This window comes from Chroicocephalus ridibundus, chromosome 8, assembly GCF_963924245.1.
Source record: "Chroicocephalus ridibundus chromosome 8, bChrRid1.1, whole genome shotgun sequence".
Taxonomy (NCBI): domain Eukaryota; kingdom Metazoa; phylum Chordata; class Aves; order Charadriiformes; family Laridae; genus Chroicocephalus; species Chroicocephalus ridibundus.
The window spans coordinates 21,544,597-21,566,605 of NC_086291.1; the positions used below are offsets into that span (position 1 = coordinate 21,544,597).

A 22,009-nucleotide genomic window follows, 5' to 3' on the forward strand; every position below is an offset into this window, starting at 1 on the left:
ACTTAATCAAGACAGTAAACTACTTGTTGTGAGACTGATCACAAGTTTCTACTTGACTGGGAGTGTTTGCCTGTCTAGAAGAACCCAAAAAGAAATATGCTAATGTTGATTTGTCATCACAAGTTTAATCTGAGCGTAAAAGAGAACACTGAAACCTTCTTGATCTCTTCCTGTAAAGAAGTTTTCTTTACTTCAGTGGGATTCCTTTATGAACAAAGCAACAACAATATTTTATCATTCGAGAAAAAAAAAAAAAAAAAAGAGATATATACACACATCAGCCACCATTTTCTCTAGAACCAACCTGCCACCTATTTTCCTGCTGATATCAAACACTTCCATGGACTTTTTCTTCTTTGTTTTCAAAGGAGCATACCAGAAACTTCAGAAGACACTACGATACTATGACACATTGCTTCCTCTTACTAGTCATGCAGGAACATGTGAACAAACACTGCACAAAATTAACAAGTCTTTCCATCAAATAAGTTACAATACTGCACATAAGGCCTCACATAAACTATGCAATATTGCTAGCACTGGGAAGGAACAAGTTATCCAAAGAGCAACTGACAATTTTGCCAACTTTAAAGCTGTATTAGATGTGGAACAAGCATCTTTTTTCTTCTTGATGAAGAGAGGCTCTGCAGTACAGAGAGAAACTATTTTAACATTCAATTTCAATAGGAGGTTCTCCAGGAAGCATTCAGATAGCTTTAATTTATAAAACAACATCTACAAAGAAAGCAGACAATCCATTTTGCTGCTAGGCAAAGCAGCAAAAAAGACTATTATTTTCTAGTTTCTATTTGACAGCATTTTCACCTCACTAAAAGAGACAAAAACTTTTATTAAGATATTTACATTCGAGTTTTAAAAAACCTGTGTTCATTGTCACATGAAAATGAAACAACACACAGTACAGCTACTGTATTACAGAAAGAATTTGGCATTGGCTTTAATTTAAAAAGACATCAATTGTGCCTAGGTTGAGAGATTTTCTTCTATAAACTCGTGGTATACGAAAGAGTCCCCCAAAACTTTAGCACTAGATGGGCCTCTGATTCCCAGGCTTTCAAGATCAGAGTTCTCTAAAAAACCCACAAATCTACAGTTAGACATATACTTCTTGCCCTTCAGTCTGGATTTTGCCGTATTTCTTCATAGCCCCCCACTCCCAATCTGCACATCACTTTTCCAACTTCCAGGAGGAAGCGGGGGCGATTCAACTTACACTCACTTGTACTCTGCTGCTGCCGCTGACAAAGGGATTAATCCCAGCTCTATAAATGCTCCTATTGCTAAATCAGTTACTTGAGCAGCCAAAATGAAGATCACTGACTACTTGTAGCTTTCTGAATATGACTTGTCCCTGCAACAGGCTGCATTGTGGATTTGGGGAGGTAGAGGAAGAGACAGAAACAGACAGCTTTAGTAAATGGAGAGGACGACTACCTGAGCCACGTGTTATGTATGTTAGAGCTGGCCATCAGGTATTACAGAGATGTTGCTCTAACAGCCTACACAAAGCCAGGCCTCACTATTTACTATTCTATCCAGTACTCCCAACACCTTTATTCACAGCTAGCTTAGTAGCCCTAGGCTGAAGGCATATCTTGAAGCGTTAACAACTAAAAATCGATACTTTCCAGTATTAAAAATGAAGAAGTGTGGAAGCAAACTGTTCAGAGCAGCAAAAAACAAATGCAAAGCACTGTACTGTATGGCATATCAAGGGTTCATTTCCAAGATGCCATTTCCATATTCAGGCAAGCCACAAACCAAAGAAGTTAAACAATATAGTCTCTTTCCATTCCCTGTACCTAGTTCATATATTTAGATAAATATTTTGTTGACTAAAAAAAAAAAAAGCCCTCCCATATTCTTATAAAGACAGTTCTGTCTCCTAGATATGCTGACTCAAAGGACTCTCGCTTAGCATTAACGGAAGTTGCTTTTCCTGAAGCCAGACCAACTCCTAATCTACATTTTGCTCAATAGCACAAATAAAACCGAAACATTCCTGATCAAATATTTTCACTTCCATTTAAGCATTAAGTGGCATAAATCCATCTTATTCACAGAAAAAAAATAAATTTGGAAGCCACAAGCAATCAAAGACAGCAAAACACAGAAATCCATACACAGAGATCGGTTCTTCGTGCTTGAGTTTTGGGTAAGTACAACTAGTTTTAATGCACTTATATTGCAAACAGGTTTTCTCTTTATGGTTTAGAAGCACTGAGGGTGACTGGACAGAACAGTATTTTGAGTGAGGCAAATGGTGGTTTTACTAAAGGACTGAAGTTCCCAGACCTATATGCTTGTGTAAGTGTACTGCTCTTAGAGCAGAGAGAATATTTTTTGCATTTAACTGCAAAGATAGACAACAGCATTTAGCTCATGCATCAATCTGCATTTGTGACAGTTTTTCACTATGGTGTGGTGGTGGTTTTTTAATGCACAAAACTGTCATGAGCAGGAAGTTGTCACATCACATGCCATTAGAACACAGTAGAGTGAACAGACATGGTAAGATTCCTGATCAATCTTTCCAGTTTTCCCAGTAACATTCACAAAAGGTTTAGGGAAATGACTACCAAAACAGCATTTTCAGCACATCTTCTCAGTCTTCTTGACCTATAAGCTTCAATCAAGTTAATTACCACACTTAAAAAAAATAGAGACTTCATTTCTTACTCAGGCAAAGACTCCCATTAAAAGTCCCATCAGAAGACAGCTTTTGTAAGACTGCAGCATCCTTCTATAGATGTGAATTCAAGTTCTCCCTAACACCGAGTATGATGCACGTGTGCTATTATTCTTCAATTACGTCTTCAGGGAGATGTTGGAGGGAAATCTGTAATAGAAAGCATTCCTTGCAGGTTTTTCAACTGCACAATATTTCATCATAAAATTTTCAATGACTTATTTCATATTTGGTTGATTGCTGCCAGGAAGGCAATGAGGAATACCGCATTTCCACAGACATAGATGGTTAACACAATCTGTTTAAACAGCCGACCCTGCAAGAGAAGGGAAAGAAAAGCCATAACAGTGTCGGTCTTTTTATTGGTTTAAATAAAGAACCATCCCATCTCACAGTAGTTAGTTACAAAATTGTGACTTACCTCTGCTTCTGCAGATGTGAGCGACTGCAGTATCTGTACTCTATCATCCTCTATCACTTCAACTGTTAGTGGGAAGGGAAAAAAACCACAATTAAGTCTTCTCTTAAGAGGAAGGTTTTTTTCCCCACTTTGACACCGCAGAAGTCTTGAACCTGTGAGTAATTAACTAAGTCTTACACAGCATCCAATTTGAAAAGCACTTGGAAGTCTCATTTGGGGTTTCATGACCTGTACTATCATGCTCACAGCACAAGTGAAAATTATTCTGGAGCTGACCTACAAAAAGTAACTTCTGGACACTGAAGCGGCAAAACATTTTGTCTCTTGCTAGAGTGAATCATCAAAACAGTTAGTTTTGAACTGAACAAAACATTTGTTTGATCTAAAACCTTTTCCTTTTCATCTTAAGAAAACTAGATTTCATTAAGAAGTATTTTCCATTAGACAAAACAAGAACATTCATTGTCCAAACATTTCAGGTTCATTTCTCTATTTCTAGGAATTAATTACTTCAGTTAAATTTAAGTTTACATCTTTTATAATCACTACTTCTTCATGTGCCACCTTACACAGCCTCTTAACTAATCATGCTTCTTCAATTCTGCAGTATCTCTGCCATAGATACTGGTGATTTATGTGTGCACAGTCACCTCCTCTCAGTGACACCAGCCAGTGAAGCTCACAATTTCCAATGAAGTTACTACCAGTTTCCACACTAGACATGTTGGGAGCTGGGATTTCACTTTCATTCCCCTGTTCATTCAAAACTGCAAGTGTTTGTGCTCAAGTTTCTGATCATTTTGCTCATGCAATAAAAGCCATTCATACCAGCAATTTGTCACAACAAAATGAGACTAAATCTTCATGAATTAACCTGAACTTTACCTACCCATCCAGGATAAAAATCATGGCAAACAGTGATAGATTCTTGGAAAATACTTACGCATTTCAGTCTGCCCCTATGAACTATGGTTTTAAGAATAAAAGGCTACTATTTAATGGCACAAAACCAATTTTTCTAGAACACTTTAGTCTTGAAAACTGGTTTACTCCCATATTTGTTTTTACAGAAGATATGACACCATGACTCAAAAGTTATTCCCTTTCAGCTTCCAAGTTAGAAGCCAAAGAACACCTCCTGAAATTCAGTCAACACTGTCACATATTTTTTGCACAATCCTCAGCAAGCAAGGTAGTAAAAGTTTTGTTGGGTTTGTACCTTTACGTACGAGACAGTAGCTGTGTATTTCCAGCAGAAGATCAGTACCGACATGCCAAGCTACAAAACCAATCATTGTGTAGGTGTCCCATGGGTCTGGGAGGTCAAGTGCTGGTAGATCCATTCCCAAGAACATAGTCACCACTAGTCAGTAAAAACAAGATAAAAATACACTAAGAGTGCTGTATCAGGGTAATTTAAAAAAAATGCTCTCAGCACCTTTAGCAATAGATTTCCCATGAACTGCCTATAACTGCTTGGGGAATGAGGTTAAAGGAGTCCATGGAGCTAAAAGCTTTAATTTTTTCGCAGTGTGAGGGGGAAGGCAGGAAGGAACGGAGAAGGCCAAGATAGTTTTCATTCTCCTCAGTGCCCTATCACATCCCAGTCACCCAATCACTGGCATTTGCGACTCTACCAACAAGACCACAATCACCGCAACATTTGTGCATAAGCTGCCTGTAGAAACTTGCATTATTAATAGAATTAAGCCCAGCTTCTGGTTCTGTGAGTTTCCCCTCCTCCACTAAATAACATTGAACTATGTTACTGTCAGAACACCATCCTGGTCTTCCAAGACAAAAAGAAGTTATCCAAGATAAGAACAGGTCCTCATTACAGAGATCTTTCAGATTTGTCTGTAACCTCTTCGGTTTTACATAGTCACTTTTTCTGCCTAAAGCTGTACCTGACAGACACCTAAAACTTACAAAGAAGATCGCCAGCAAGAAAAAGAATCTTCAGAGATGCCTAGACTGGATGTCCATAGATGTTTCAGATGAGCAATAGTCCAGACAATGAACAAAGTTCCTTTGAATCACTTAATAGGGACTTACAACTGTTACTCCTACTCACCAGCTAGTATTCTAGCTGTCGTACCAGTACTCCAGTGAAACCAGTTAAACAATTGCCTCCTACAAAACAAGGAAAAGCGTTTTATTGGTTACGTAATTTGGGGAAAAATAAAAGAAAATAAAATTAAAAGAACACTGTTACCTACTTTAAAGATATCTTTTCAATGTAACAGATTTTTTTAAAGAAACAAGCGTATTTAATTACTGTGACTGTAACTTAATGAGTTAGTTGTGAGTACCTTGGTGCATGACGAGATGGTCTGAAACCTGCCATAAGTGGTTGAAAGATTGTCAGAGCCATCACGGTACAGCCGAGATAGGGATGAAAACCTGCTTGCTAAACACAGGACATTTTTCTTTAATACCATATCTATATAAAGATACAGAAAAAAATACCAAAGAGCTGATAGTTTTCTTTATGCTTGTATTAGTAAGTTACAGTGGAGCAGCACTGTTTTGACTGGCAGAGGTGACAGGCCACAGTAAGCTGACCTGCAGCTGGATGGAGATTGTTCCCCTCGGCAGCATGAGACACCAGTAAGTCTGCCCAAGGTTTGTCCCACCTTTTTGCTGTATTGAGAAATTCTACCTTAGGAAGAGCAGAGAGCAATACGACTGTAGAAGCTACGCTCCAAGCTCTTCATCCTCAACCCTCTGTCTTCAGGGGAGGCCTATGTTTTAACTCCGCCCAGTACTGGTCTCCCCTCTCGCCCTATCTGTTCTAATCTTAACCCTGAAACATTTTGTTTGATTTCCCTAGCTCATACCTGTGACCATACCTTCTCACACCTTTAATTCAGGTACTGCCTAGATTTTCCGATTTCTGATATCACCTTGCACCAAGTATTATACAGGTGACAGCAACAGGTATACAATCTCTATCTATCTAATGTTTGTTACAGACTAAGCTTAATCACTGGATACAGTCACTCAAGTCCAAGTTCATAACAACGCTTATTCCCGGCAGGTTTACCACTTTAACAAGACAGTTGTCCCATCCTCACTTCCTTACCAAATTCAAGTTCTTTAAAGAAATGGGGAGAAGACTGATTTAGTACATAAAGAAACCATGAGCAAGGACTTTATTTGGGAGAAAGAGGAAGAAAGGAAAGTACTGAAGTTTTTCAATTGCAGTTAAAGCTTGCTAAGATTTGAAGTCAGCCTACTTAAGGACAGCTTTCACAGCAATTTCCTTGTCAATAGCCGTAACACGTTAGTCATCAGTGGACTTCTCATTCATTTGGTCCAACTTTACATTTGAGTTAACAAACAAAACAAAAGCACACACTTACTTTGCTCCAACCTCCTCGGTATATAAAAGGCAGCACAAAAGAAATACTTGTAAGCATGACTGTGGTCAACATAAGCATACGATGCACCTAGAAAATTTAAGTTTGCTTTTAGAAACTCTACAGCTTTCTTAATACACCATTAAAATACATTTAACAGATCTACAGTTAAAGATGTTCTTAGTGTCCTCTTTAGACTTTGCTTTTACTAGTAAAGTAGGTGAACTTCTGATTTGTAATTGTTCCATACTATAAGATTAAAGAAAGATAAAAAAAGCACACCAAGTTTTATCTCCTATTTCTTGGATGTAGTAGGTTTATAATTCTGCTTACAATAAAGCTAGAAAATATGGCTGCAGATATGGGGAGATTTTGCCCACCTGAAACCACATCTCCTTTCCAAACAGGAATGAATGAGACCAGACAGGTTTGAAGAATCGTGCAACAATAACACCAATACTAACTGTGGTAATCCAAGCGACGAACATTAGCGCTCCTGAAAATTGAAAAAAATACAAGGTAAACATAAGTAATTTAGCTCCATACAAATACACCCTCAAGGACTGTAATAGTTTAGTCCATACGCATGTGGTCAGAATTTACCAGTGATAAGTTTTTAATCGCCTCATTCAGACTACAACTTTATAGCACTTATCTTGCTAGAGGGCAGAAACATCCACATAAAAGATAATCATACTATGCACACACAGCACGACAGAGCAGTTCTGGCTACTATGCATTTAATACGCCAGTACAGTCAGTACAGACTGGTGAGAGATGCTGTTCCATCACGAACTTAGATGTCAGAGGATGAAAGGTAACATTTCTTACAACATGTTTGACAACGAATGACTGACAGTTCTCTCATGGGCCTACTTTAAAACCCAGTACCATGAGAGAAAGAAACTCTCATTAACTTCAATGGCTCTAGACTGTCAGTTAAGGGGTTTCCCATTTCAAATAGAATTAAACCAATAATGTAACTAAAATAAATTAAACCAGAGAGAAAGAGGTAAACAGAAAAGAGTTCTAATTATAAATTTAAGAGAAAAGACAAATGCATGTTCATTCTCCTGGGTAAAAAGAATCTTGTAACACTATTCTTGAAATGAAAAATTAATAACTTTATTCTGTTTTCACAGTCTCAAATCTTGCTAGCCAACAGTATATATAACATGAGTGCCAGAAAGATAAGAGAAAATACCTACTCTGCAATAATGAGGAAAACTTAGCTCTCCAGTCTCAGCAAGTCTAGAACTGGAAGACAAAAGCAGACGTTGCAACTTACCATGAGCCTTGATAAGGCGTGGGGACCGGGAACCTCCAATATCCTGAGGAAGGCCTGTGACGTTGTATATTCCATTGGTGATCAGAGGCTGGCGATGATGTTTGTATATTCGTCCACCTAAGCAGTGACATAAAGTGGTTAATTTATGGCTGATGAAAGCCACTGCGCTTGTAAGTGTGCCCACTCCTTCTTTATGAATGCAAGCCCTGTTGTGACCACTGAGCACAATCATATAAACTAAGTCTCTGACACACAGTATGTGTTCAGACACACAAGTGTGTGATGACACGCAAGAACCTAAGATGTCATCTAAGCTGTCTTGCATAGTTAATGTACAAGAACCAACTCACCCTGCGCACATAAGATGCAAAGAATAATTCCCTTTAATGCTAGCCTCCATTTCAAAAAGATGTAGCCAGCTCTCAAGACCCTAACAGTTCCCAGCATAAAGTGGGCATACAACACGCTTATATGAATAAGTTTACTATAAATTCCAAAATCAAACCCATGATCCAGAAAGGCAGTAAGAATGACTGGACTATGTGCCTCAAACTCGGAAACCTTAGGTCAGATACCAATTCTCATCTAAGGTGTATCTTACATAAGGATTACTAACGCATTAGAGCTGTTCAAAGAAAAGCAGCCACATGCAAGTCCTTTACCTTCACTAGCTTCCCCATCTGCCAGGAAGATATAGTAACTGGAATCCAGATTAAATCTCCCTTTATAAGTAGGAAGACGAATACTCCTTCTAAAAGAACACTGAAGAACACCATCCACAAGCCTCCATGACACATCTTCAAGGGCATTCTGTGAAACAGGAGACATTTAATACCCAGCCTTTCCAGACTGGCAGAGTAATTGGCTTAAAAGTAACCCCGCAAAAGGCAAGAGTGTCACTGGCACACAAAGAAAGAACAGCAACGATCAGAGGTGGAGGGGTGTGGGGAATAAAAGTCTCTTGCATACCAACTATCAGTAAATCAATACAGCAACGTAAGGGTTAGAATGTATTACCACCAATTTTTCCAGCTTATAACAACAATCTCCCCTTTCCTTCCAAACTTTAACCCAAGATATATCAATTGCAACTGCCGCCCTAGCAAAGGGACAGAGTAATAACAGGCACAAAATTCCTCAATAGAGTAAGCTCCGACCCGGTGACTTATTTTTAAAAGTTAAATTTAGACTTCTAAAGGTAACATTTATTAGGAAGTAAGAGCCCAGCCAATCTCACCTTGAAGAATTATGGATCCACCTTATTAGCTACAGCTGCTGTACAAAATAAAAGCACAAAGCAGCAGCAGCATACCATTCATTACTTAAAACCTACACTTGTGGAAGTGTCTTAGTTGTTTTCAAATGTACCTCTGAATCCAAAACAGGAGGACTTCGCCCCTTCAGATGGGCAGTGCTCACATGAACATGGTGGTTCTCATTAACACACAGATATGCATCATCACCACCCTGGAGAATTTAAAAGAAAAAGGATTTATAGCCCAATAAAAACCACTACTGGAAGTCTCCAAAAGCTCTTTGATTTAATATATGAAACAAGACCCAAGAAAGATTTCTCTAGCTGTCAAGCTATTATTTCCCAGCTTTCAAACACTTCACTATTACAGAGGAACCACGTTAAGTCAAACAGATGACACATAGTAAGGCACGTTATGATTTACACTCTCCCCTTCCCAGGGTAACAACCATATTATCAGAAGTTTATTCGATTATTTAAAATTTACTAAATAAACCAGACAAGACAGAGATGGATGCTGGTGTTATTTAAAAACATAGTCTACAGCTAAGGTTTTCCTAATAGCTGTAAAGACGAAATATTGGTAAAAACTAAGTGTTCTCGCATTAGGGACATGAATATAAACAGCATCTCCTTTGTGCAATTGTTAGTTTATGTATTATGCGTTTGTCAACAGCATCATCCCTTCATTTTAACACCAATTAGAAAAAAGATCTCTAAACACTTTTTAAGATTGAACAGAGTCACTCCTGTACAATGATGAAATGCAAATGGCTTTCAGAAAGTATAGCAACTCAGCTTCTGACAGGTGAGGGGTTTTAGCTAGGTAACAAAGATAGATTAATCTAATCAAGAATTCCAGTCAACTACTGTACAATCATACAGGTTGGATTCTGCTAAGACAGATATCCACAGGGAAGTTCTACTGCAAATAGTCACTCCTGAGCTAAAACTGAATATCCACCTATAAAAGGCAACCTGTGCTTCAGCACTATGGGAGAGAAGTTACTTTGTGTGACACCTAGCAGCATCTCAGTTTTCCATATGCATGTTTTGCTAGAGTACCGTTCAAACTTCACTAAGATCACAAAAGCAACTAAAGAACTAGAATAGCACACTCACCATCCACTGGTCATGGGACAATGCAAATGCTAGATACCCTTCACTTGGACCACTCATTTCAATAAATACTGAGCTCTTCTCTTGTTGGAAGGATAGAAAAAAACAGGAAGCACTTTCAGGATCACAGCTGGAAGGGTTCCTAATGCAGAACTTCATACTTCCACAACCTGATGCATTAAACTAAACAATTAAGCAAACAAACAAGTCATAAACAATGACAGTTTCCCTCTTCTTCCTCCCTTTCTACCCCATATACAAGAAAGCATATAAGGAACAACAAAGAAACACCATCTATGTCTACACACTGATCTCTTAACCCATCCCTACAATTACCCGAGGGCTAGTAGGTAAAATGGTGCTGAGTTCCAAGCTGTACTTTTACTCAAGTTGAATTTTCACTTTAGAGACATTAAAATTTTAACCACAGGAAGTTTCTCTGAAGTTTTTACTTTCTTTTCAAAATTATTCTATTATAGAGAGGCAATATCAGCTGTAGGATGAGGGAGAAAAGAAGGGAAGACCAGCTTTTTGTTTCCTTTTTAAAGTAGCAATTCCACTGACATGCAATGAGAAAATACATGGATTAGAAGTCACACTTATTCTGGATCGAATAGTGATGCTTGCTCAGTCCATTCAAGAATTAGTAATGGAAGTCAGTAACATAGATGAACTCACAGAAGGAAGTTTCTGAGCCTGCAGTTAGTAAGTAGGAAGTTATTAGTCAAGAACAGAGCAAGCCTTTTCCCCTTTCTCGTCCCAGGTATGCATAATATTTTCTAACCATTAAGTTCTAAATATTCCATCAACTTTTTGACCCACATGTGGGGTGACAACAATTAACCCACACAAATTCAGGCAACTCAACTAACACAACAGGGTAGCTGTCTATGTTCTTGGTCTCCAGTACCTAGAGTTACTCATCCATCATCTCTCCCTTTCTGTCAATAGGATGCATCAATGTGATTTCATTAAATTCCATTAACCACAAGCATTAAAGATAACATTATTTAAGTTTATAATTACTTACTGGTTTTGATAAGTAGGAAATTGGGTGTGAAGCTGATATAGCCTCTGATGTTGCATGCAAGGGTGTTGCTGGGGACAAAGCATTAAGCTGAGAAACAATGGGACCAGGAATCTTCACCCAGAAGGTCTTGTATTTCTTCACAACTGTGGCTCTTAAAAAACATCACACACACAGAGTCATTACTGTATACATCAACAGCTGACTGGTACTTTCAAAAGAGAACAATGAAAAGCTTCTATGGTTTGTTCAACTTATTTGTAAAACACCCATCTTTATCCAGAGCTCTACGACTTCAGGGACTGAAGTAGGAAAATGCCTGAAATCACAGTGGATTACAACCTCAGAGACGAGTTGCATAGATTTTATCCATTCTTTCCCAAAAAGCTAACAGTGTAACAGGATTGTATACATACCACTTTGTTAGGTACAAGCAAAGAAAGAGATTCTTAATACTGTATATTACAGGCATGAGAAGTGAGCAGTTAACCAAAAATACTAAAGAAAGTAGTCTCCAAATCCCCTTCTACTCTCCCCGCAAAAAAAAAAAAAAAAAAAAAATTCAAACTAATCATCTCCAAGCTTTCCCTAAAGAACAAGTGTCTGCATTAATGTAGCTTCCGCAGCGAGTGAGAGGTGTTGACTTTTCAGGCTATTAATCCAAGGATACTTTTCGTTTGCCAGCCAATATTTGACACAGACAATGGTACCGGTTTACCTTATTTGCATTTTAATAAACTGGAACTAATGCTGGATTTACTTACAGAAACTGCACACGTTTTGGTGCATCTCCAGGAGCAATCCAATAAACTTTCACATATTTCTTTTTTGCTTTACTTGTGTGACTGACAGCTGAATTCTGAAAACACACACATATCGTGAGTTACACAGTGGATATGCATCACAGAGATTTCAGCTAACAGAGTTGTCACAGGCTACAGCTAAATCCTAAACAGACACCACACTGTTACACTGCACAGACCTAGTCCAACTGGCTTTTTCCCAATCAGTCATGATCAACTCAGAAGTCTACCACTGAAACTTAGACATACAAACAAACTTTAAAGCTAAAAGGAACAACTAGAGGTCTTTCAATACAGAAGACAGCAGTGATGAGACAGAGGTTCCTGCAGTGTTAATGCAGAAATGGTGTGATAATCCTCCATTTTTTGATAGTAAGAGCATGAAGAGATAGTGCAATGACTGTACAGAGAGAACAGAACTAGTATTTCAGAGGACAAAATGCAAAAGCAGTCTTGGGGTCAGAGCATTATTTGCATAAGATAAACAGATCAGACACAGCACTGAACTAAGTCCTCAGACCACAAAGGGCACAGCCCAGGCATCCCCATGGCTTCACAGCACTGATGAATGCACCTGCCGCTGGAGGGCAGGTGGTAGAAGTAGAGAGGGGGAAAAAAACCAATCACCAAACCACAAAAAAAAACCATCTAGGCAGACTGAGAACTTTGTCCACACCAGCTCAGATGACACTGTACATGTTCATAAAGTTCAAGCAGGTTGCTGAAGCACTAGTCAGAATTCACATCTCTCTCACACAAGGCAGAATCAATTTATCAAAAACGGATATTGAAGATTGTGATCTAACCCAAGGCTACTAAGAAGGCTCCATTAACAATAACCACCAGAGCAACACCAAAGATAATAGCCTATTGTAGTGTTTGTTTTCCACAATAAGTGATCTAAACTTTCCTTGCTGTAAGACCTTTTCTCTGTCCTTAACAAGCATGGAAAATGCTTCAAAACAAATAGAGGATGCCCTCCTCTTTTTAATATTAAGTACAATAACCAGGAATACACATTCTTTGTGCACAAGTAAAAATCATGTTACGAATGCTGCATCTTTCTGCAGCAGTCAATAGCATTCTACCACCAGAATAGTTTAAACAGCTTGTAAGAATCATCTGAAAGAGTTGCAGTGAGCCATGCCTCTATACTGCAAGTTAGACCAATTTCCTGAGAGACTTCCTGAGCTCAAAGAAGATTACATAGCTTAGCTCTCTCCTATTACAGATCCAGTCTAGTACAAACACCTCAGCACCTGATGTCCCATTATAAGACACTAGACTATACCTTGGTACGGCCACATGTCAGAAGCTGAGAAAGTCTCCGGTCAACTAACATGAAAGAACCAACTGCAGGGCTATCCAGGTGTTCTGCATCCCGGGCTTGTATGAAAAATCCTTCAAAATCTGGTCCAAACAGATGAACTGAAGCAAGAAGGGAAATAAATGTAAGTTGAAATATTCTCCAGAGGAAGAACAAAATATTTTTAACAGTGACGACCAGAAGCTCATTTTACAGGTACCAAATGACCGCTTAAGGGATCACCTGAACAAGGTTCAACTGCTCAGATAGATCTAGTAGAGCTAACTGAGCAGAGATGCTACAACACAAAGAAACAAATTAAACTCTTCAGCTATAACTGACACAATACCTTCTATGTTGTCCCCTGGTTTAAATTCAGTCCCGTTCACTGTAATGGTGTGCTCAGGTGACGGCTGTGGAGAGCTACCATGACAGGGTATCATGCTGGTGCAGGCTTCTCTTACTTTTCCACTGGGATAGCCATCCACAGGTGCATACAAGCAAATAAACATCCAAAGAGCAAAAGCAAGGCCAGGCAGCTCCATCTATATAAAGTAAGAGTTACAGGCAATTAAACACAATAAACATTTATATTACAGATCATCGCTCATATTTAGAAGAGTAAGTTGATACCAAAATTTAAAGACATATTTAAAACAAAAGCATGCATGAGAAGACACCATTCTGAGCTGCAGAAGTTAAGAGTAATGTGTGCCTCTGACAACTGCCAGACTCTGCAAGAATGTTCACAGATATCATATTTCAGGCTATCAAGAGTATAGATAGTAGACAATCCTTCATTCCACTGGATGGATTTTTTCTCTCAGTGCATTTTGACATCACTTTTTAAATTTCTTTTGCTTACACCTCTCCTATTTTCTCTCTCAAAAAAAAAAAAAAGGCAAGTCCCTTCAACATCTGCACAGGACAGATGGATCTTAGAACGTGTTTTCATTGATTTATAAAAGTCCACAGTACTGAGGAACTACATAGTTACTACTGAGCTCACTTTTCTATTAATCATAGCTCCAAGCTGTGCACCATTACAGACTGCCTTTTGTTTCCACAACTCGTGTCTATTTCTTCACATATGACAAATAATTCCCAGGTTAACAAGTTCTTCTTTCTGCAGGGAAACTAAAGTTGCCAAATGTCAGAAATAGATTTTATACATGCAAAAGAGTGGGAATTTGGTATTAAGATCTAGACAAAGGAATATGTATGTTTGTTGCAGACAAGCACAAGACTTTTCCTTTGAATGCTTCCTTTTGGATATTGGACTGCCAGACAATTAGTCAAACAACATCACTGCTTGTCACGCTCTTGTTAAGGGAACAGTATACATGAAAAACATGTAAGGTAGTAGAGAAGAGCCTGAAACAGTTATATGAAGCCCTAATCCCAGCATTCATCATACGATGTTTTGCTCTGTCACTATACTGCTTTCAGAAAAGCTGTGGTAATTGTTTTGTTACTCAGCAGCATGCAGGGTCTACAGTTGTATTCTTGTTCACAGAAAGCCTTAGCCAACAAGAAAAGCGTTCGCATGTCCAACAGGCAGGGAGAAGAGAGAGACACTTCCTTTCAATCCATAGACACAAGAAGAGGGTTATCAGCTCTAGTGGAACATATATGAGGCAAGTAGGTCTGCCTTCTGGAAGAGCCATGCCCATTTTGCACGAAGTGATAAGAAGTATCAGGTTATGAAGTTCCCTGACTGCACACATAGACATGAAGATAAGGAAGGCACAGAGCCATTTCAGGCTGAACTCCGATACGTAAAAAGCAGTGAAATGAAGACAAGGCCTGTTGTTAGTCTTACACACCCCAAGAGACATCAATATTAACTTTTCCAAAGTTCTCATACATTCAGTGCTAAAAATCCACAATATCCAGGACAATGCTAGATTTGTACTTCAACATAAGAGCTCCTCAGCAACATTACACCGGGACACAGAAGAATATCAGAGGGGAGAGGGGGTTAAACAGTTATATTTCAGGAACTAGGAAAAAAAAACAACACTCAACTCCTCCTCACCAATATTCAAGATAACATTATGATAACAACTTTAACGTCTAGTTAAAGTAAGCCTTTCCTTCTAGTTCCAATACTTCTTCAAACTGTCCCAAATCTAAACGTGATTTTATGAATAAGTTAAGGAAGCCTACAGAAAGCTAAAAACTAAGGTTCAGTATAACGGTGACGTTAAAGCAGCTTTTATACGTACCAATGAAGTCTTCAAAACAAGTTGCTGCCAGAAGAGATAAGGCTGCATACCGCAGAGATAAGAAAAAGAGTAGGTTAGTAGTCTAGTTTAAGTAGCAGAGGATGTGGTAGGGATTTAAAACAAAACAAAAACATTCTTTGGCAGACTCAAAAAGCTCAAAAAACATTTCAAAAGCTTACAGAAGAGAAGGAAGCAGCAGCAGAGATTAAAAGAATGAAACTGAATGAACTGAAAAAAGTTTTGTACTGAAAAGCTATTTTTTTGAAAGCTTTTTTATTTTTTAAACAGGGTTAACTGTAAAGGAGTGGTCTTCTCTATGCACATTCAACAATGAGGGCTAGGTCCTATAAAGAATAACAATTTCCATATTAAAATTTAGCCTTCCTCAAACTACACTTATTCAGTTGCCTTAAGAAGTCCTTCTCCTTGTTTAATCTGGAAATACGTTATCACACTCTGCATTCTCTACTTACACAGTAAAAGAGGCAGAAGGAAGATAGGAAGCACTCTTATAACACTAATCATTCTGTGGTTAAAGATTCGTTTTGTATTTTTAGGAAAATATCTCCTAAAGTGTTACTGTAGGCAAAACAGTACAATAGGCCAACATTCTAGACAAGTCAAGCTTTAAGAAATTATTCCTCAATTTCAGATTAAAGAACTCTGTACTTCAAATCAAATAACATAGTAAAACCCTTAGTATAACCAGCAGAACTTCATATTTTAAAATGTAGTTTGGAATAGCCAAAAATAGATGTTTACAATCACTTATTTGCCATCTCCAGTTCGGCTGTGCCTCCCTACCCCCTTTTGCAACATGCACTCCCACCCTCAGCCTTCAGCCAAGGCCTGTTCACAAGTTGTCTTATACCAACCATAACGGGCAAGAAAGACAGGGACACAAAATCTGAACATACAGGAAGGAAGAGGGGAAATTCAAGAAATGCCCAGAACTTCCTCATATAGGCAGGTTAAGATGTCTCTTTAGCTCTAAAAAAGTACCTGTTGCAAGAGCATGAAACAATATGTCATGCCCTCGTGAACGTGACAGTCTTGCCAAGAGAAGGAAAAAGTGAGTTAGTCTGGAAAGCTGAGAGCATGTATCATTAGTATTTCAGAAAATTAACAATATTAAAAAACACCTAAAGAAGATACCTACATCCAGCATAAACAATTCTTAGAAGGGAAAAGAAAAAGTATCTTTATACTCAGGCTGAAGATCAATAAGCAATTATATCCACACTCAACCAAATATCTGCACAACAGATCATCTGTTTTGCTAAACAAAAAACCTAACCAAAGAACAACAGTTAGCCACCAGCACACTGACTCCAACATAAAAGTCACTCCGATATAAAACAGATACCTCTTCTTCTGAAAGATTACATGCTTTCCTCTTTTCTCTGATTAGAGTTCTACAACCACAATAGTGTTATTTCCCCTCTAAGTGATGTTGTCAGGAATGACTGCATTTTTAGAGATTTTAGCATGTCATATATACTACAATGCAGAGTAGTTATTTAGAATTAGAGCTAGCTCTAAAAGTTTAACTAAATCACACACAGAGGTACAGGAATCAATGTTTGTAATAAGTGAATGTACAATAAACTGTAAAATATGCAACTTTTTTCTGACATTCCTCTTTGCAGGAAAAAGCAGAGGAAGACAATTAAATCTCATAACTACGTACAAAAGTAAAATCCTGAACAAAAACCATTAGGATTAATGCCATGGAAAGGATTTTTTACAGAGAGGTTAGGTTCAGGAAAGCTGAAGTGTGATATGTGAATTATTCTTCACCTCACTACAAAAGAATAAATGCCTTCTAAAGAATAAAGTAAAAATAAAACAGTTCTCTACCTGTACCAAGAAGGATCCAAGAGATTGATCAAAGCTATCACATCTTACAGGACCTGTCACTGTATTATTCTACTCCCCAAAACATGGCTGAATTAAAAAAACACCATTAATTTGTGTTCCAGTAAAGATGAATCAGCAGATCTCTGCAAGATCATCTTTTCCTAGATAAGATCAACATAAACTGCGTCAGAAACTTAAATCACCAAGCATTGCCACTGAAGCTAGATTCAAAATAAGAAGCTATGCTAACTTAAGTTTTGAGGTGTGTAAGCTGTGGAACAGTCTGCTATTACCTCAGGCATTTGAAAATACTCCTCTCGGTTGCCACTATAACTTACTATAAACTGTAGATTTGTCCTTCTCGATAGATTTTGCTTTCAAATTGTATGAAAAAAAAAAGCTAATTCTTGCAGAATTTTTCAACTGGTGATCCTCCAGTGTTTTTAACTTACTGTCATTTGAACAGCCTAGAAGACCCACAGGAAGTTTATGGCTTTCTGCACTATCCAGTGACTTGTTTTCCAAGATAAATGCATTACGTACAATCTCCTTCCTCTACCCTGCCTGCATGCCAGGTGCACACCATGCAGTAGCATGCATCAGTAAATGCCCCAGTCAATGTTACAAGGATGTGATGCAGAGCGTACCAGCTCCTTAATCTGAGCACGATCACATAACATCAATTGCTTATTTTACTTAACCTTGTACTATGCATGGGCTTTTCAGTATGTTATACACGACCAAAGATAGAATAAGATCCAGGAGTCCTTTCTCTACAAATAGATTGAATCAAAATTAGTACTGGACCTTAAATCAAAAGTAGTACCACATACTACATCATTACAGTGTAAGACAGTTGTTCAAACCACTACGTTTTATACCTTTATATAAAATGGAAAAAATACTTCAACACTCATTAGTTTATAGCATGACTGCAAATTTCTTATTCCCTCCCTCAGTATAATACATAACTCACATCCCCTGGCAGGAAAGAAAGCTTCACAACAAGTTTATTCAAAGAAACTTCATCATTACCTGCAATTCTAACAGTGTTCCAAATATCGTGTAACTTTTGGGGCAAACGTAGGGAGGGAGAGAATTGTGTACTTGAAGCCATTTACAATACAGCCCTCTAATTAACAGAAAGCCAAAAATTAGAGTGACAGTCATCTTCTCATCACCCTTGCCAAACTTGGGCAAAATGCTTTAGAAAGAAGTTAACCTTTTCCAAGGAAGCTGAGTAATCGGAACGTCCATTAATATTTATTTCATATGGAACTTGATTATAACTGTGAAATTCAATTTCATATAGAGTTTACTCAATACCGACAGATGACTTCTAAAGTAATCAGTCAAGCATTTCTTGAGCCATACTAACAAGTTGTCTTATATGTTTGTTGGGTAGGTCAGAACTCAAAACAGAAATAGAGCTTTTTTGTTAGAGTACCCTTTTGGGGGAACTCACATTGCACACAGCCCACCAGGGATTCAGAGGAAAGTCATGCAGAAAAAAAAAAATCAGAACAGGAATCCTAAAGGTACTCCATGCATGGCCAGTTATTTCAACAGGAGTGGGATACAGAGCAGTTATTTTAAATGAGGCAGCCAAAAAACCTGACAACCTACAACAGATATTCCTGGAAAAGTGAACTAGAAACAACCATTTCAGTTATTATGGAGATGAAATAGCTACCATTCTTCATACTATGATGGACCATGACAAGACAAGAACACCTCTGCGATAACTCAAACATTAATGGTTAAAGGCCAGAGTAATTATCTGTGGCTTAACCTCAAGAGATTCTGTCTGGCAAGGCAGATACGGTTTGCTTATAATAATAGCTACCAGCTTTTGTAAAGTACCAATGCAATACAACTACGCTTGTCTGAACATTTGGAATTTATCATCCCATTCATTCAGGAGTCATCTCCTTCTCCTCCTAAGGAGGGCCGAGGAAAGAATAAGAAATGGTTGGAAAAAAAGGAGTGCTGTAATTTTGGGAACAGAACCTTTAAAAGCCTGAACCAACTGTACCAAATTTTAGTGTGAATCTTTTCATAATATTTAGTATACATGGGAATTTATTCTCCTGATTACATCTCAGGATCCTACAGTAACTGGATTCGGATAAATGGAGACCAATAAGTTACTCCCTTCTGTGTTGAAAAAACTCCTCAGTCCCTGCAGGTATGAGCAAAGAAAGCCCTGGTAGCTTTCCGCAAGAGCACAATTTTCACACACAAACTTGGGCTCTCTTCACAGAAACTATCTTTTCAGCTGTTTAACAGAACTTCATTAGCTGCAGAGTATAAGATCTAAAACTAGTTTCAGAAAGGAAGAGGAGATGAAAGGAGGAGCAATGCAAACATATTGCCAATTCAAAGGTACAAAAACTATCATAGCCAGAACTTTTCTCCTGAGAATCACCAGACATGAGGGCAAGCAAAGAAGGAAAAAGCTGTCAAAAGCTTTTTAGCAGAAGCTGTATTGACAGAAAGTGTTTATGCCATGTCTCTTCAGAAATATATTTTTTACAAAGCAAAAGTAGACAGCCCTGCTGTCCAAGAGTCACCTTCCCTCTGAGTTTAGTGGAAGAGCTGGGGTTAACTTATCCTGCTCATTCAAATGTGGTCATATCACAATAGCTGGACTGAGCAAGGGCAGAAAACAAGTAGTGTTCACATTCACAATAATTCATTACTTTTAAATACAAACACACACACAATATGACAAAACATACACACCTCAACTTCTTGGTCTTTCTACTCAGGAAATATCCAAAGAGAACTTCAAGGCTTTTGCATCTGAAATGATTTTTTATAACAGTTTAAGCATAGGTACTTACCTTACAGCCAGTCCTTGTGTTACAGCAATCAAGTCTGAGTAAAATCATCATTGCCTTTCTCCTTACAGCAAGGCAACTTACACTACATTGTAACCTCTTCTGTTTGCCTTGCATCTAACAGTATTAACCTTTATCGTACCCGGGATCAGAGGAAGTTCGTCTGAAAGAAGAAACAGTACACACACAAAAAAAGAAACATTTATAAGAGCATTCTTTACTTCAAGGCACACATTTCATGCTGCTTCCCAAGCTAAGCCCATAAGACCCTACACTTCAGCTGAAGCGCGTGAAGTTGTGATGAAGCACTGACCTTGCAGCTTCCCTTGCTGTATCAGACATCCACTTCCACAGGCCTCAGAGTTTCATATTCAGTAATTATTTTAATTATCTTCTGGTGCAGTTGGGGGAGCAGGGGGAGGCAGCAACCCAAAATCAAACAAACCACAACTTTTTGATACCTTCTTCTTCAAAGCACAAGTTGGTACAAACTTGCAGTATGATTTTAAAGCATTTACTCCCTATCAAAGGGACAGGGATAAGCAATCTTATAAAGGAATATGATAAGTTTGCCTTTTTTTCCATATATCCCACCAAGAACGAACAAGAGGCAAGGATTTTGCCCTGTTGTTTACTTTGATTATTTAACTTTCTGTTGTGCAGCTGCTCTGTAGATAATCTTTAAGGCCCCAACCTTGCAAACTTTTATCTATATGAAGAACCCAAAGTTGCAGGCTGACCTAAAACCAACATAGTTTGTTAACAAACAAATACAGCTACAGATCAGCGCATTTATTATAGCAGTAACCACACAGCCATCGCCTATGCATTTTAATTAAGAAAGAATAAAGTAATATTCGGGTAACATTAAGAAGCAATCAAGAGGCAAGAGGAACATGGCTGGTGCGGCTTCCAGACAAAATAAGCCAGTTTACCTTTACTCATTAAGGCAAGCAGGCTTAAAAGTTTTCCCTACAGCAATTCAGAAATACTTGCATGAAAAGCAGCAGCTACAAGGTATTTCATCAAGTTTTAGTCTGCTTCACAGCTGCCGTATTCTATTAAGCACATATAGTTCTCAAAAAGCTCGCAGCATCCACACTTCGAGCACTCGCTGCCGTGAGTTTAGCCAAAGCGCTGTGGAGCCACAGCAGCTTCTCCGGGGCAGCCTTGCCCGCCGCGCCGCCGCTCACCGGCAGTCCCGGGCTCGCCTCTCCTCCCCGGCACCACTCCTGCAGCAAAGGGCGGCGGGAAAGCGGCAGGCGGGGGCCAGTCCGCCGCCTCCCCCTGCTCGATGCTCTCCCCGCGGCACCGGTCGCTTTTCCGGCTGCGGGGGGCGGCCCCGACGCGCTCTCCCGCCGAGGAGGCGCAGGGGGAAGGCGGGGCCGGCGGCGAGCGGAGCCGTAGGGCCAGGGGCCGCTGCCGGGAGCCGGGCTGGCCCAGTGCCGGGACGGGCCAGCGTGCGCGGAGAGGCGCGCTGTGCTCTGGGATAAGTCGCTGCCCGGCGCGAACCCCCAGAAGAACCGGGGCCCTGCGGAACGCGTTAAGGGCACGTAACTTCTCTGCCGCCTCCAAAGGCTGGAGGTGTTGACGAGCGTCCTGGTTGCGCGCTTGGGTCTTGCCCCGTGGGTTTTACGGAGAGATTGTCCTTGTAAAAGCTTGCAGAGGTCATCTGCGGGGCTGCTCGTATGACTAAAGGTGTTCATATATAGGGGCTTGCAAAATCGGGTTTTTCTTATCAAGAAAGCAAATAAGTACCGGCTGTAACTGGGAGTTTGCTGGTAGAA

At 39.1% G+C, this 22,009-nt stretch overlaps 1 protein-coding gene across 10 annotated transcripts; it reads right to left on the reverse strand.

The window, feature by feature from the left end:
- Positions 1–700: 700 nt before the first annotated feature.
- FRRS1 (ferric chelate reductase 1) lies at positions 701–21,574 on the reverse strand. Of its 10 annotated transcripts, none has more exons than XM_063343939.1 (19): positions 21,416–21,574; positions 20,536–20,613; positions 20,226–20,385; positions 15,520–15,561; positions 13,641–13,836; positions 13,277–13,413; positions 11,947–12,041; positions 11,186–11,336; positions 10,159–10,338; positions 9,150–9,248; positions 8,444–8,591; positions 7,782–7,898; positions 6,874–6,989; positions 6,497–6,583; positions 5,444–5,541; positions 5,206–5,264; positions 4,351–4,494; positions 3,132–3,283; positions 701–3,026 (listed from the first exon to the last, which is right to left on the reverse strand). In XM_063343939.1, the coding sequence occupies exons 3-19, from the start codon at positions 20,337–20,339 to the stop codon at positions 2,934–2,936; spliced, it is 2,028 nt and encodes a 675-aa protein (XP_063200009.1). In that variant the 5' UTR covers positions 20,340–20,385; positions 20,536–20,613; positions 21,416–21,574; the 3' UTR covers positions 701–2,933. The 10 variants fall into 10 exon arrangements, with proteins under 10 accessions (XP_063200009.1, XP_063200007.1, XP_063200008.1 ...); XM_063343937.1 differs by having other exon boundaries at positions 20,536–20,616; XM_063343938.1 differs by having other exon boundaries at positions 20,536–20,616; positions 21,158–21,574.
- Between the last annotated feature and the right edge of the window lie 435 nt (positions 21,575–22,009).

Bases quoted from the DNA above. Each gene is read 5' to 3' on its own strand.
- FRRS1 (XM_063343936.1), bottom strand. From the start codon at position 20,339: ATGCAAGGCAAACAGAAGAGGTTACAATGTAGTGTAAGTTGCCTTGCT. The intron at 6,990-7,781 runs GTAAGTTGCAAC...TTCAATTTTCAG, and splicing joins ACGCCTTATCAAGGCTCATG to GAGCGCTAATGTTCGTCGCT. The intron at 5,542-6,496 runs GTAAGTGTGTGC...TCCTGTGTTTAG, and splicing joins ACCGAGGAGGTTGGAGCAAA to CAAGCAGGTTTTCATCCCTA.